The sequence below is a fragment of the Typopeltis vanoorti genome, chromosome 21 (assembly GCF_054136105.1).
Source record: "Typopeltis vanoorti isolate ZY-2024b chromosome 21, IOZ_Tvanoo_1.0, whole genome shotgun sequence".
NCBI lineage: Eukaryota > Metazoa > Arthropoda > Arachnida > Uropygi > Thelyphonidae > Typopeltis > Typopeltis vanoorti.
The window spans coordinates 77,720,614-77,736,952 of record NC_143569.1 but is presented as its reverse complement, the minus strand read 5'-3'; the positions used below and the strand labels follow the sequence as shown (position 1 = coordinate 77,736,952).

Genomic DNA, 16,339 nt, shown 5'->3' with positions numbered 1-16,339 from the left:
CAACAACCTGTGGTCTGGAAGTGCCAACCAAGGCCAAAAACTCTTCCTTGTTCCTAATACTCCTGGCATTAGTGTACATGAATTGCAGAAGCCCATTTGTCCCATCCCTACTTTGATGCCTTATACTAACTATCCCATTCTGATTTGTTGTTCTTCGTACTCGCTCAGGCATAATATACTGATTCATACACTCAACTGCCTCCCTAAAGTCTGCATATCCACTCTCCCCCATCTTAATAAATCTAGTTTCCCTGAGTCTGTACATCCACTTCCACATCATTCATCAACACTTTTTCAAGCCTCCGTACACCAACTCCATTCAAATGTAACCCATCCATCTTATATAAGTCCTTTCGCCCATCAAACTCATTCCACATATCCACAAATACCACACCACTCTCCATGCATAATCCACGCATAAAGTCATTGGTAATTATGGCCCTCCTTCTAAACACTTCACTGTCATACCGTGGTAAAATACTCGCTATCCTAACTCTCGCACTCTTCTCTTTTGCTACCTCAAGTAATTCTCTCACATCCTCTATCATTTCCATTTTGTCCTCTTTCAAATCATTTGTTCCTGCCACGATTATCATCTCTTTCACCCTCTGTTTTTGCACTCGAATAGATTCGCTGACGTCCTTTATGTTCGCACCTGGCTGGTACGACTTCGTCAAACTCTCAACTATCACACCTCTTAATAGCGAATCCCCATACAGCACTCGCTCCTTCATTTTATTGATGTTTACGAACATTCTATTATTTGTCGTCACCGACTTACGCCGGTTATTAGTCGATACGTTCAGCACACATTTTTCCATACGCTCCAGTTGCCTTTTTGCTCTGTGTATCGCACCGTTCAAATGCACAATTTCACTACTCTCATTTATCTCACCATTTTCGTTATCCATCAAATCATCCATTCGTTCTGTATTTCTACCTTCATTTACACTTTCAACGACGCTCTCACACCTATCTGGCACTACCATGCAATTCTCTATCACACCGCCATTTTCTACATTCTGACTATCGTTAACGATATCACTCTCACCACCCAAAACACGCTTGAGATCCTCATTCTCCTTACACTTTCTGTACATATTAATTCCACTATCACCCTATAACCAGACTCCCACCGCTCTTCGCAAAGCATACATCTCACAGAAAGCACATTGCATAAATTCATTTACATCAAAACTCTTAAACAAACATGGTGACCTGGCCACCATTTTTTTCTTTATCGGCGCCATATGTACGCTATCTTATCTTAAAAATAATACTTAAAATAACAGAAAACACACAAAAATTGCACAGACACACCAAGAAACAAAAAGCAAACAATACTACTTAAAATTCTAGTAAAATTGCCAAAGTTAACACAAAATACTACTAATCTTTTCAGGCTCTCGACAAGCTGATGATCAAATCAGTGCAACACCAAAAATAAGATGTATTATTTTTTTAAATCTGTTTTTCACCTACAAAGGATTAGTAGTAAAACTATAGCACATTTATACCATGGGTGGGCTAAGAATTTTTTCTCCATTTTTATCAATCTTATATATTTTTCTGTAATTTTTTTTTATTTTTAAACAGTCTGGAAACCCTGTTCTACAGAACAAACAGAACTTTTAGCGCCTCCGCAGCACAATTGGAAGAACGATGGTACGTTGCACCCTTCAATTGGAAAAGGCCTAAGCTTTAATCTCATCATGATGGGAGGAATCTTTATATGGACTTTTTCAATTGAAGACGAGTTAGCTGATCTCATACGGGGGTAGCCCCAGAAACTCTGGTTTTTCATCCCGCATATAGACAAATCGGCCCTTCAAAACATGCGCAATTTACAGACAAAAAAACTGGTTGTGGTGGGCAGTAGATGGCGCTGATGTAGATGATTGGTAGAGAGGTTTGGTATAGTGGTGGAGATGGAGAGTTGTACAATAGGTGTCCTCCTGCAATGAGTCTTCGGACTCCTTGGAGGTGTCACGAATAATAATAATAATATTTTTAAAGCCACTTCAAGCCTCTGTAGGGCAGTGGTCTCACACCAGGTGATGAAATTCATTTCCCACCTAAAGACGATCACAAACATCCATGCTCTCAGCAGGATTTGAACCTGCGAATGTTTGGTTGTAGAATGACTATGCTAAACATTCAGTCAACCAGGCTGGCATGTGCAGGAAATAAACAATTTGGAATTTTTGCAGCATAGATGTGCAGGAAAGTTTCTAAAATTTGCCTATTTGAGCAAAAGCAGAGAGTAACAGCTACTATGTTTAACAAAAAAAAAAAAAAATTATCACACTATGAAATAACAATATAGGTAAATACTTTTTTAGCTTCTTTTCATATCTTTTAATCTTTGGTTATTCCTGCTAGCAAAGAATGAGTACCATTACTTTTTTTTAATACAAAAAAAAAAAAAAACTGCTGATATGTATTTCATTGATTGCTATTATGTAATTTCTAAAGCATTCTTTAAATGGTTTCACCTATATTTGTTATTAAGTTAACGTGCTTTTGTTTTTTTTTTACAGAACCTGGATTCTTGCAGTTCAAGCGACGAGGTTTTATAGTACAGGAAAGTGTTGGCTTCGTTCATGTACCAGTTATCCGGAAGCAAGGTGCTGACGGTATTGTATCAGCAAAATGGAGGACCATTGATAAATCTGCAAAAAGTGGACGAGACTATGGTGGTGGTGTAGGTGATATTGTTTTTTACCATGGTGAGATAGAAAAATATATTGAAATTAAAATCATAGATGATTTTGAAGCTGAAAAAGATGAACATTTTGAAATTGAACTCTTTGAGCCAAAAGGAGGTGCCATTATTGGACAAATAAATCGTACAACTGTGACTATTACGAATGATGATGGTAAGAAAGCAGTATTAGATTTAATACTTGAAATGTTTATTATCTTTGAGTTTTTCAGTGTAGTCTCTTATTTTCAGACCTCCATAGTCATGCATCATCATCATACTGTCCCTTAAATACATATATTCATTCATTCATTCACTTTTTGCTGGCACCACACAGGCATTACATTCCAATCATTCGCCACTTTTCATGCAAAAAGCCTTCTTATTCCTTTGCTTGCACCCTCCTTATGCAGCTTCCAAGGATAATCCCGTTTGCCACCATTCTGTGTAAAGCTTCAATGTTAATCTGACAAAAAAAAATCCCTTACCAACTTAGGTCCATATCATATCCCCTCCCAATTCTCTTTTTATCCACTAGACTCTGCAAATTAGAAAATGCAATCTTTCTTCATACTCAACATTCCACACCAGACATCCTTGTCAGTTGCCTATTGGACTCTTTCCAGTGACCAGATCTGTGCACAGCAAACCATATGTGCCTAATCGAAGTCTTATACAATGGATAATCTCCATTGTATTCTCACAATTTTAGCAGTCCTCACAATTTTAGCAGTGTGTTCTCTAAATTTTTAGGTCCTATCTACCATCTCCATTTCTCCCAGATTTCTTCAACTCTTCCAATACATCTCCACAAATTGTACTCCACATATCTTTGTTTTCCTCATTTTAAAACCTTATGCTTTGCAACATTTAACAGGCAACCCAACTCTCATGCCCATTCACTTAGTGTCCATTCTCTTGTAAAGTCACATCTGCTCCATCCCTCAGTTATTTCCTATTCTGTATCATCTGTAAACTACTGAATATCCCAATTCAAACATTCCCCAATATTATTACATGACACTAACATGGGAGAGTTCACTATTCCACAACAACTCAGTCTCCCTTATGTAATCCTCCACCTACTGCCCACCACCACTAGTATCTGTAAATTGAGTGTTCTCATGGCCAATTTGTCTGTATTCAGGATAAAAAAACAGTTTCCAGGAAAAAAAAAGCCCTGGTCCCTCTGTATAAGATCTGCTAACTTAACTTCAATTGAACAAGCAGTCCTAAAACATACCTTTGGAAATGCACTACTAATAACTTTCTTCTTCTAGGATACACTCTCACTACTTCTTTTTGCAAATTTCAGGGATGGTCTCCTGTTCTTTTCTTTCCTTTCCTCTTTTTTCTACCATCTGAAAGGGAAAAAAAAAGCTAAATGCCTCTGGTAAACAGCTCTCAACAGCTTAAATATTATTACAATCAAATCACTCCTTGATATTTTGAGCATCAGATGCTGAAAATTACATTAACTCAATCTGTCCTGGCAACCAATCTTCTGCAGTCTCGATATTTTTATTTATCTCTCTATTATTGAGCCAGATGAAATATGAGTGGAGTAATTATTATTCATGCCTCCACCTCCATGAAGCCAAAAGACTCATCATGGGAGGTCCTTCCTAAGAAACGCCAAGTCTATCATACCACTCCTTAAACTCAGTGACTGTTCTTGCCTTAACCACTCCTCACCCTCTTGCTTACAGTTTCCTTTTGTAACTTCCAGGGATGGCCTCTTGTCATCACTCCTACCCACTGTTCAACCAAGAGAAAGAACTCCCCAGTGTCAACCCTGTAACCACCTCTCAACAGTTTAAAAGTCTCAATCTTATCACCTCTCCTTCTATCCACCAAACTCTGCAGTCCACATTCTCTCAGCCGATCCTCATAACTATCATTGTACAGTCCTGAAACCATCTTTATCTGCCTTTGCACCCTTTCCACAGTTAATTTATCCGCTTCAAATCCTGGGGACCAAATCTGAGAACAATAGTCCAAGTGTGGTCTGATTAGGGTCTTATACAATGGAATAATAACTGTTTTATCTCTGCAGGTCGGTGTCCTTTTCATAATTGCAGCAATCCTCTGTGTTACCTTCACCACCTTTGCAATATGTCCCCTAAATTTCAGGTTTCTTTCAATCATCAACCCCAGATCTCTTGTCTTCCCTACTTCCTCAAGTATAACTCCTCCCATAGCGTATGCAGTGTCCCATTGATGTTTCCCAAACCTCAAGACCTTACATTTTGCTGCATTAAACTGACACCCCATTATTTGCCCATCTATCTAGCTTATTCAAATGCTCTTGCAGGGCTGCCACATCTGCACTATTACTTATAATCCTTCCCATCTTCACATCTTCCTCAAACAATGGAATATCCCCTTGCAATCCACTGACAGACAATGTCATTGATACAAAGGTTAAACAATATAGGTCCCAGTACTGAGCCTTGTGGGACTCCACTTGTAACCCTCTGCTTCCTTGAAACTGCCCCACCATACACAACTCTCTGATACCTATCGGACAGCCAATCCTGAATCCAGTTGACTAATCTGAAATCCAGACCCATTTGCTGCAACTTTAAATATCAGCTTATCATGTGGCACTCTGTCAAATGCCTTCGCTAAGTCTAAGAAAATGGCAGTATATGCTAACTTTTATGATAAAGTTACTCTTGTAACTTTATCATAAAAGGCTTGCATATTGCTAAAACAAGAGCACCCCTTCACAAATCCATGTTGATTTTCACAGATAACATTGCCCTCATCTGCCAAATGCTGTATACGGTCCTTCACTACTTTCTCCGAGATCTTGCTAACTACTGATGACACACAAACTGGCCTATAATTAGACACTTCCAGTCTGCTACCACCCTTATGATGGCACTATCTTACCTTCCTTCCATTCCATGGAAGGAAGGTAAGATAGTGCCATTAGACTAGACTGCAGCTAGACTTTCATTGAAAAGCCAGGTCAAAAGGCATTGTCAGGTCCCTAGCACATTCTCTCAAAATCTCTGTATCCTCTCCAAAGTTATTTCACTTTTAAATGTCAGTGACCAGATCTGAGCATAGTAATTCAGTACGGTTTAATCAAGATTTTATAAAATAGAACTACTACTCTTTTATCTCTGTTGGTAATAGATTGTCTTTAACCTTTGTAGATCCTTCTGGTCTAATGGACCCTCAATTTCAAAAACCTTGCATTTCTGTGTTAAACACTGTTGTTTCCACCCACCTTTCCAGTATCTTCTGTCAGTTCCATTCCCTGAAAAGCCACAGCATTGGAATTTACTGATAACCCTACTAAACTTCATCTGCAATCTGAATATCACCTTGCAATCCAGTTACAATATCATTGATAGAGGCTGAACAATAATGGTCTCTACTAAACTTTGTGGAACTCCACTTGTAACCTCTTTTCCCCGGTAGTGCTTCTCCATACATAATTCTCTGACAGCTAATTTCCAGTCATATCCATTAAACATTTTAAATTCATATGTTCTTCTTTCCCAGATTCCATCAGAACATCAGGAGTCTGTAAATGCTTTCCATCAGTTCCTTATCCTTGCTACTGGCGTTTGTTCAGCAAAACTCTTCTCACATTCTATTAGTTGATCTCCATGTATTTTCAGGATGTTCACACTTTCTCTTTCCTTGTGGATTCAATTCTAGGGCTGCATGACAGATTTCTTCATGATCTTTCCGAAGTATATATCTAATCCATCTAAATTTTCATTTTCTCATTTCAAGATTGACTTTTGCTGATTTGTTCTTTTCCAAAGGTCTTCGTTAGTAATAATTTGTGGCCACCAAATTCAAAGTATGTTCCGGAGACATCAGTTTATGAACCTTTGTAGTTTTCTTTGTATTTCTTTGAAACCAGCCACATTTCACATCCATATAAAAGAACTGATTTAATACATGCATTAAATGTTTTTAATTTTGTATCTGTGTGAATATTTTTCATTTTCCATACTCTAAATTTAGCATATGCACTTCTTGCCTTTTGAATCCTTATGTAAACATCACTAATTGCTCCTCCATCTACAGATAAAACACTGCTGAGATATGTGAAAGTTTAGATTTTCCAATTGTACTCGGTGCTTTGTTGTTCACATTGATTCTCATTTCTTTTGTTTTGTATTTATTTTCAAACAGACTTTCAGTGATTCTTCTTGTAATGTGGTTAATTTGTTTTGGATATCTGCATGTCTGTGAGCAATTAGACATACATCTGCATAGTCTAGATCACCCAAAGTTTTATTATATTCCATGATATTCCTTTGGCATGTTTCGTTGTTATCTGTTCTAGAACTTGATCTAGCACCAATATAAATAAGGGAGATGGCAGACATCCTTGTTGCATTCCAGATACAGTTTGAAAGGGTTGAGAGATATCCATCATGCAGCACCTGCCATTGGAATTGTTATATCCTTCTTATGAGGTTTATTATCTTCTGTAGCATTCCTTTGTTTTGAAGTGCTTTCCACACACAATCTCTGGCAATGAAATCTCAAAGGCTTTTTCATAATTCACAAACAGCAAATATAAAGGAGAATTAAATTCACCTGACTGTTTTTATTATTCTCAAGGTGTTATTGTGGTCTATACATGATCTGTTTGGCCTAAAACCAGACTGCTCTCTTCTCATGCCCTCATCTAAAATATTAAAATATCTGGTAAGAATAATTTTGCAGAAAATTTTGCTAATGACACATAGCAGGTTTATACCCCTCCAATTATTACAGTTTCCTAAATCTCCTTTGGTATTTTTACTATTATTCTTGTATTCCAATCCTTGGGAATGTCTCTTTTTCCCAGATATCTTGGAATAATAGAGCATATCTGTGATAAGTCAGATTTTAGAGTATCTGCTGGGATACCATCATGACCTGTCACTTTCCCATTTTTCATTTCTTTAATAGCTTCTTTTTATCTCCAATTTAGATGGTCTGGTATCAATTTTTAATTCATCTACTCCTTGTTTTATTTCTATTTGTATTCTATGACTGCTGTTGTTCAAAATATGACTAAAATGTTATGTTGTCTCCCCTTTCCAATTGTTCTTCCCTTGACACTAGAATTTTTCCATTGAGATCCTTCACTGGGACATTCTGTTGCATGGCTTCTCCAAAAAGTCTTTTTTTTATACTGTGTAACTCTATAGTTGTCTGTAGTTTGTGCCCTTGATGCCATTCAAGCCATTGCCATATTCTTTTATCTTTTCTAGCACTTTTCTTAACTTTTTTATTTAAAATCTTATTTGTCTAAGTTCATTTTTCTTTTGGGGAGGAAAATGCCCATTACAGCACATAATTTTCACTTTATTTTTTTCCTTTCATCCACTAGTCTCCAAGTTTTTATCAATAACCATTCTTCTTTCTTTCTTTTAGTGTATCCTAAAATATGTTCTGCTGTATCATTAAGGAATTTTTATCTTTTTCCATTTAGCTTCTATATCATCATTCCTTATATCCTCTCTTCCTTCAAAATTACTATCCATATTTTCCCTTAACTTTATTTGAAAATCATCGTAGACTTCAGCATTTTGTAATTTAAAAATATCAAATTTCCATCTATTAAATGTTTTCTCCTGATGATTTTTCTTGAATATATAACTGCATAGATCCTATTATTGAGTGATGATCTGAGCCAATATCAGCACTTTTTTTATTTTGGATATCTAATAACATTTTCCTGCACCTTTGGCTGATGGCAATGTGATTATTTGAATCTGTGTTTTGCCCCCTGATGATGCCCAGATTACTTTATGTATTCTCTTATGCTGGAAGATTGTGTCACCTATTACTAAGTTATATTTGCCACACAGTTCCACCAACAGTTCACCATTTACATTTCTCTCTCCCAAACCATGCTTGCCCATTACATTTTTCAACCCCTCATTATTCCAACTTTAGCATTCAAGTCACCCATGAGAAGTATGCTCTTGTTACCAATGTCATCAAGGTTTTATCAAGTAGACTGTAAAACTTTTCTTTTTCTTCAAAGGATGCATTCTCAGTTGGGGCATAGCACTAAACAACTTAGTCTTCTGCATTTAGTTTTAAGATTTAACTGTTATTATTCATTCTGAAATTGGTTTCCAGCCAATCATTACTTGACTAAATCTTTTACTTATGAGGATTCCAACTCCATATTGATGTATATCCATAATATTATTATTACGGGTATCTCCATGGAGTCAGTAGACTCATCGTGGGAGACCGAAACTAGCAAAACAATGTCATATCTCTTCTTGAATTCATTTACATATGAATTGCTCACAACTATGTCAGGTAATGAATTCCACTCATTCACCATCCTCCAGGCAAAAAACCTTGTTAACCACACACTTCTTTAATTTCCAGGGATGACCTCTTGTTCTTCCATCACTATCACACATCTGAAACATTTCCTCTGCATCAATCCTATAAAAACCTTTCAGTAATTTAAATGTTTCTGTCATATCCCCTCTTCTCTGCCTATCAACCAACCTCTGCAATCCACAAGCTCTCAATCTATCAATGTAGAGAGCATTTTTTACATCACTCACCAATTGGTCACTCTTCTCTGAACCCTTTCCACAGCCTCCTCATCTCCAAGGAATCCAGATGACCAGACCTGAGCACAGTAATCCAAATGTGGAAGTACCAATGCTTTATAAAGGGGAATAATAACTTCTTTATCTCTGGATGTCAGTGTGTTCCTCAACAACCAAGTAATCCTATGTGCAATCTTGGACACCTTAACAATGTGTCCTCTGAACTAGATCTCTCTATCTACCAACACCCCTAAGTCCCTAGCCTCATCAATCTCTTGGAGTACCGTTCCATCAATGTAGTACACAGCTGGTAATCTTTTAATCCCAAAATGCATGGCTTTATACTTTTCCACATTGAACTGACATCCATTATCTTTGGTCCATTCTACCAGCTTATTTAAATCATCCTGCAAACTTTCAACATCAGCTTGATTTTTTATTGCGCTACCCAACTTTGCATCATCAGCAAACAACTGAATATCTTCCTTTAAGCCATTTACTATATCATTTATATACAAATTAAACAATGGCCCAAGCACAGAGCCCTGAGGCACACCACTGGTCACCTGCCTCATCCTGGACTCGGCTCCTTCATACGCCACTTTCTGGTATCTCTCCCTGAGCCATTCTCCTATCCATATTACCAATTTAGTATCCATTCCCATCTGCTCTAATTTGCGTAATAGTGTTCTATGGGGTATCCTGTTCAAAAGCCTTAGCAAAATCCAGAAGTACCACTGTGTAGGCAGTTCCTTTGTCCAACTCAGATTTCATTCTATTATGAAAAGTTAATAGATTGCTAAGGCAGGATCTACCTTTAACAAAACCATGTTGGCCTCTATAGAGTATCATATCCTGATCCACCCATTCTTGAATTTTGTCTTTAACCAATTTTCCAATACTTTTACCACTACTCCTGAGATGGTGATTGGTCTGTAATTAACTACTGCAGTTTTAGAGTCACCCTTATGCAAAGGAACCACTTTGCCTAACTTCCACTCCCTAGGGACCATACCAGAGTTCAATTTGTTCTTTTCCAGAGGTTAAATTAAATATCCAAGGAAGAGGGGTTGAAAATTCATTTGCACATTCATGCAACACCCGAGCTGATATTCTATCTAAGCTTACAGCAGTGTTTGCATTTAAATTTTGCAATATATTAAATACCTCTGATTTCTTAGCTTCAATTCTCACATTAGTTATTGCTACAGGTACAGAGATATCCTCACTTGGGTGATAGACTTTTGAAAAGTGATCACTCAGTAACTCTACTATTACATCTGATTTTGTCACCTCAATACCATCGGCACCCACTAAAATTATCCTTCTGAAGTCATTCTTCCTTTTACTTGCTATATAGCAGTAGAACTCTTTGGGATTATCCTTGATCTCTTTGGCTAAGGTCTTCTCATAATCTGATTTAGCTTTTTTTACTATGCTGGTAACCTTCCTAGCTTGAGCCTTGTACTGCTCATGGGTGTACTGATCACCTTTCTCCTTGTAAATTCTCCATAACATTTTCTTTTTTTGCAGATCAAGCTTGATACTACTGCTCATCCATCTAACGCCTGCCTTGTTTGACTTCCTGACCATGGGGACACAATCTGATATTGCTTTCCTCAGATACCCGCTGATTTTATTCCATGCACTGCTAACATCTTTCCCCTGCAATATGTTCTGCCATGGCATGGCTGCAAGCTCACTCCAAAGCTTGTTATAATTGTCTAACCTGTAGTTCCGTATATATACCCCTTCTTAACAGAAAAATCCACAGATTTTGCAACCTCCCAAATTAATACCACATGATCACTTTCACCAATTGGAGGTAACAAGGATACCTTACTTATGCATATAACCTCTGAACCAATAACCAGATCCAACACTCACACCACGTGTCCCTTCAGTTATGTGCTGTTTCAAGTAATTATCTCATAGAAGATGTATTAACTCCATTTCCTTTTTGCTACGTGATATTTCCTCCTTCCAATTGATATCACTGTAATTAAAATCCCCCATAATAATCACGAAATCTGCACTAATTTGCTGATGCATGAATTCAATATCCCCCCCCCCTGTACTCCGTGGCCTATAGCAGCATCCAGCTGTATATTTGGTTGCATTGGTCACTATTTCGCACCAGACCGCCTCAAATGAACTCTCATTCACATGTCTATCATCTTGATATACTACTTTCTTTGGCTGCAACACATCAGCTATCATCAACAGTACTCCTCCCCCTGTTCTATCTTCTCTATCCTCCCTGAAAATACTGTACCCATCACATTCAATTCTAGTGACCACATCTTCTGCTGACAGCCAAGTTTCACTAATGCCTACAACTTTTGGTGAGATTGCACTGACTAATGCCAAAAATTCTTCTCTCTTATTTCGAATGCTTCTTGCATTGGTATACAAAAATTGCATATTCCCTCTAGATCTTGTACTGGCTTTAGAACTGATATATGTCACTAATTTCAGTAGTCCCATGCCAATTTTTATCCCCTCTCTTCTGCAATTTATTCTGTGAATAAGGATCAATAAATATACACTCAGTGCTAAAGTTTCTCTCTCTTACACTCAACCTTTTCAATATTAGTTTCCCTGCCCAATTACTTCAACTTATTCAGAAAACAGTAACTTCTTCAATCGCTTATGTTCTTGTTCAGATGCAGTCCATTTCTAGCATACAACTGATGTTCTCGTATCATCTGTATTGATCTTCATTCCTCTATAATGTCCTGTTCGTAGTCTTGCTATCATGGTGGAGGTCTTTCTGTCAGCACTGATTTCGGGAATTTGATGTTGTATCACTGATTTCAGTGGAATTAGTTTAGCTTTTGCTAGTGCATTGGCATCAGCAAGAGTTATCATGTGAGTTTCTTGGTTGAGTTCCCTCTTTTGCTAATTTATCAGCTGCTTCATTGTAATTAATGCCTACATGAGCAGGAATTCATCGTAAAATGCAACTTTTTCCTAAACACTTTAGTTGATTTAGGAGTTTATGGATGTCTTGTGTGAACTTGGTATTGCCATTTTTGATTGTGTGCATAGCTGATCTTGAGTCACCGTAAATTATAATTCCTTCAGATTGTTGATGATAATTTTAAGTAGGCTTCGAGTGCTTTATTTATTGCGTAGAGTTTGCTGGTAAAATTGGAAGCAATTTTCCCAGATCCAACTTTTATTGAAAGTTTTTCACCTTTCAGGAGTAGAACACCAGTACGATCCATCGGCATAACAAATAACCTGTTTGGAGGATGAAAGAAGGTTGATGGTATTTAGGCTTTTTTCTTTGAGCATTTCTTTTGGTTCTTTTTTTGTACAGGGTTTAGATTTATGGAGGTATTTGAAGGTAAAGGACTGAAAAATAGAGGTTCTTTGTTTATGTGGGCATTTAGCTGATCAAGACCTATTTCCTTCCTGATAGTGTTATCATATTGTAAAGTTGATGATCTGTGAAATCTGCCTTTTTGATTCAAATGTTCATAAGTTTTTAGGGAGATATGATCACTTTGGTAGCTTCTGATATTATTTATGAATTTTACGGTGGCAAATTTTCGTCTGTCCTCCAGCAGGTCAAGCCCACATTCCTGTTGGGCTCTGTTAGTGGATGAGACTACACCAATGATAATCTTGGATGCTTTTGCTTGTAATTTGTCTAATTTTTTCTTTACCGATGAAGCCGAAGGTGACCAGATAGGTGAGGTGCTTCATATTCCATTATTGGCCTTATTAGTGTAGTGTAAATAGTTTTGAGGATTTTTGGCTTTGTGCCCTAATTTGTTCCACAAAGCCTTTTCAGTATATTTAATTTTTTTTTAGAGCTCTGTTGGAAGTATTAGAGATGTGTTGTGCAAAATGTAATTCCTGATCAAGCGTAATACCAAGGTATTTTGGATTTGTGACTTTCAATTAGCTTGTTGTTGATCGTGACTTTGGGATTGTAGGAATGTTTATTTTATCTGTCTGTACTAAAGGTGCTTAGTTTTGTTTTGTCTGGGTTGATTTTGAGTTTAAGTTCATCTGACCATTTTTCTAATCCTCTCATGGATTTGTTTAGAATCTCCTCTGATTCTTTGATTTTAGCACTAGTGTGCCAGATGGCTATATCATCTGCATAGCAAGTTACTTTTGTCTTCTGTAAGGTAGGGATGAATGTTATTGACATATAGAAGGAATAGTAAGAGACTGAGTACTGAGCCCTGGGGAACACCAGCTCAGGTTCTCTGCTCTCTTGATATTGCTGCATTGATTCTGACTTTGATCTTTCTTCCTCTAATGAAATCAGCAATCCAGATTAAAGCATTTCCTCTAATTCCAATATCATGTACTGTTTGTATTAATTTTTTGATCCAAACACAATCGAAAGCAGCAGTCATATCAAGGAATATGGCAGTTGTCTATTTTGTTGGTTTTTCCTGAAATGAGTCTATTATTGTTTGGCAGAAGTGGAATAATTGATCTGTTGTCGAATGACAGGTTCTATAGGCAGTTTGGTAGTAGTTGATTTTCTTATTTTTTGTCAGCCAGTGCATAAGCCTGGAGTGTATGAGTCTTTCAGTAATTTTACAAAGTATGCTAGTTAATGTGATAGGTCTATAGCTTTGACATTCTGCAGCATTTTTGTCAGGTTTCAGGATGGGTACAATAACTGATTTTTTCCATTCTTTTGGAAGTTTGCCTGTTCGAAAAGAGGTATTGAGAATGTCCAGAAGTGTTCTTTGGCATTTTTGCCAAAGTGTTTGACCATATGACCAAAGATAAGATCATTACCAGGAGATTTATTAGATGCAGTTTTCTCAATTGATGAATTTAGTTCTTTAGTGTAAATTCTTCGGAGAAGATGTCATTAGTTTGGTATGTTCTTGCTTGTTTTAGTATTTTACTTGAGTTTATTGAGGGTCTTGTCCTCTCTGTTATACTGAAGTTTGGAGTTGTTTGAATAGGTTTTTGCCAGTGTGTTTGCAATTTCATTATCTGTAATAGCTTCTTTCCCAGTATTTATGATGAAGTTTGTTTTCTGTTGGTTCTCTTTTTTGATATTGTTGTCTAGGATTCTAATAATGTTCTAATGTTGGCTGTCTTTTCTTGGATCCAGGTTACTGCCAAATTCTGCCCATTTCTCTTGTTTGCACTTCCAAATTTCCTGCTCTATTTTGTGTGTTATGTCCATTAATTTCTTTCTGTATTCATCAGTTTTATTAATTCTGAATTGTTCGTTGATATTGTCTCTTTCTGTAATCATTGAATCAATATTGTGATCTTTCCAGTATGGTATCCAGGTATTTTTCTGCTTGCCTCTTGGTATTGTTGCTTTGGCAGCTTTACTGATGTGTGAAGTAAAGATTTGTAATTTTCTGTCGAGGTTTCCAGAGACAGGTTCGTCTTGACAGAGGCTCCAAGGTTTGAGTAAACCTTGTCCATGTCGAAAGTTTATTTTTCACTTGGTCAGACTATAATAAATTTAGTTTAATCCTTTATCCAATGTGCGCAAACAAAGTTTGCACCTGAAAGTATCTTCAGGAATGGGGTAAAGTGGTACAACCACGGGCGACTCCTTGCAAAGGTGGAGCAAGCTACCAACAATCCTATCTCAGCATCTCCCATAATTCAACACGCATCTCCTTGCGGATACGTATAATATTATGCATTAAGGGAAGGACCACTACCCAGACTAGTGGCACACCGTTTGGCAGCTCCTATAGGAGGAGATGACCTTGCTAATGCTTCTGCCTTGGTATCTCCACTTGGGCCTTGCTCCCACTGAAGAGACTTCAATAAAGGTCAACTAGTCAGGGTAGTGGCCCTTCCCTTAATGCATAACATTATATGTATCCGCAAGGAGATGTGTGTTGCATTATGGGAGATTCTGCGATAGGAGTGTTGGTAGCTTGCTCCACCTTTCTAAGGAGTTGCCTGGTGTTGTACCACTTTACCCCAGTCCTGAAGATACTTTCAGGCGCAAACTTTGTTTGCACACACTTGGATAAAGGATTAAACTAAATTTATTATAAACCTTGTCCAGTTGGCTTTTCTGAAGTTCCATGTCCTTTTGATTTGCCGTTCTTGATCAATCTTGAAGTTTAGCGTTGTTATTATGGGTCTGTGGTCACTGATGGCATTTCCCAAGATTTTCCATTGTGCACTTGATGCAATGCTATAATTAATAGCTGTGATGTCAATAGCAGATTCAGTTCCTGTAGTTAGATTAGAGAGATTGTTAATTGTTGTGAGTTCCAAATCTGTAAAGAGGTCTTCCAATTGTTGACCTTTATGGTCTAAATCAGGGGAGTCCCACGTTGGGCTTTTTGCATTTAGGTCACCAAGTATAATGGTTGTTTCAGTTGGAGATTCACTTAGCTTTTCAATGATGTCTGTATCAATATTTGTATTATCAAGGTGGTAGACATTTGTGATTGAAATAGAATGGTTTGGTAGGTGTATTTCAACAGCTTGAGCTTTTGTCGAACTGTTATTTAAATATTGATTTAGGACGATTTCTTTGAATTTGATTTCTGGGGTCTTCAAAAGGATAGCAAGCCTGTCACCTGCTCTTTCCTCTCTATTCTTCATAAGAACTTTGTATCCTTTGATGCTGAAGTTCAGATTTTTGTTCAGTTTTGTTTCTTGTACACAAGCTATATGGATATTATGACCTTTTTTTTCTTGACCACTAGTATTAATAAAGTAAATTAAAAACTTAATTCGGTATGTTAGTCAAGTAAATAATGATGGTATTGTTGCTTTGGCAGCTTTACTGATGTGTGAAGTAAGGATTTGTAATTTTCTGTCGAAGTTTCCAGAGACAGGTTCATCTTGACAGAGGCTCTATTCGAATAATAAAAACCTATTCGGATATTAAACAATTATTTACTTGACTAGCATACTGATTTAAGTCTTTAATTTATTAATACTATATGGATGTTGCTTTTGTAAAGCATGTATTTAAGTTCATCCATTTTTCTCTGAGTACCGTTGATATTGAGTTGCAAAATGTTAATGAGTCCACGTAGCATATTTATCATCAGGAGCACGGACTGCAGTCCCAGATGCATCGGCTGCCCTGGAAGCAGTAGCATTGGTTGAT

At 37.2% G+C, this 16,339-nt stretch overlaps 1 protein-coding gene across 1 annotated transcript in view; it reads left to right on the top strand.

Annotated features, from left to right (window-relative positions):
* LOC150095010 (sodium/calcium exchanger 3-like) overlaps positions 1-16,339 on the top strand; it is a 150,995-nt gene that overhangs the window by 97,022 nt on the left and 37,634 nt on the right. Inside the window, exon 9 of the mRNA XM_090411261.1 lies at positions 2,541-2,879. Within this exon, the coding sequence (XP_090267387.1) occupies positions 2,541-2,879 (339 nt within the window). The remainder of the gene's footprint in view (positions 1-2,540; positions 2,880-16,339) is intronic.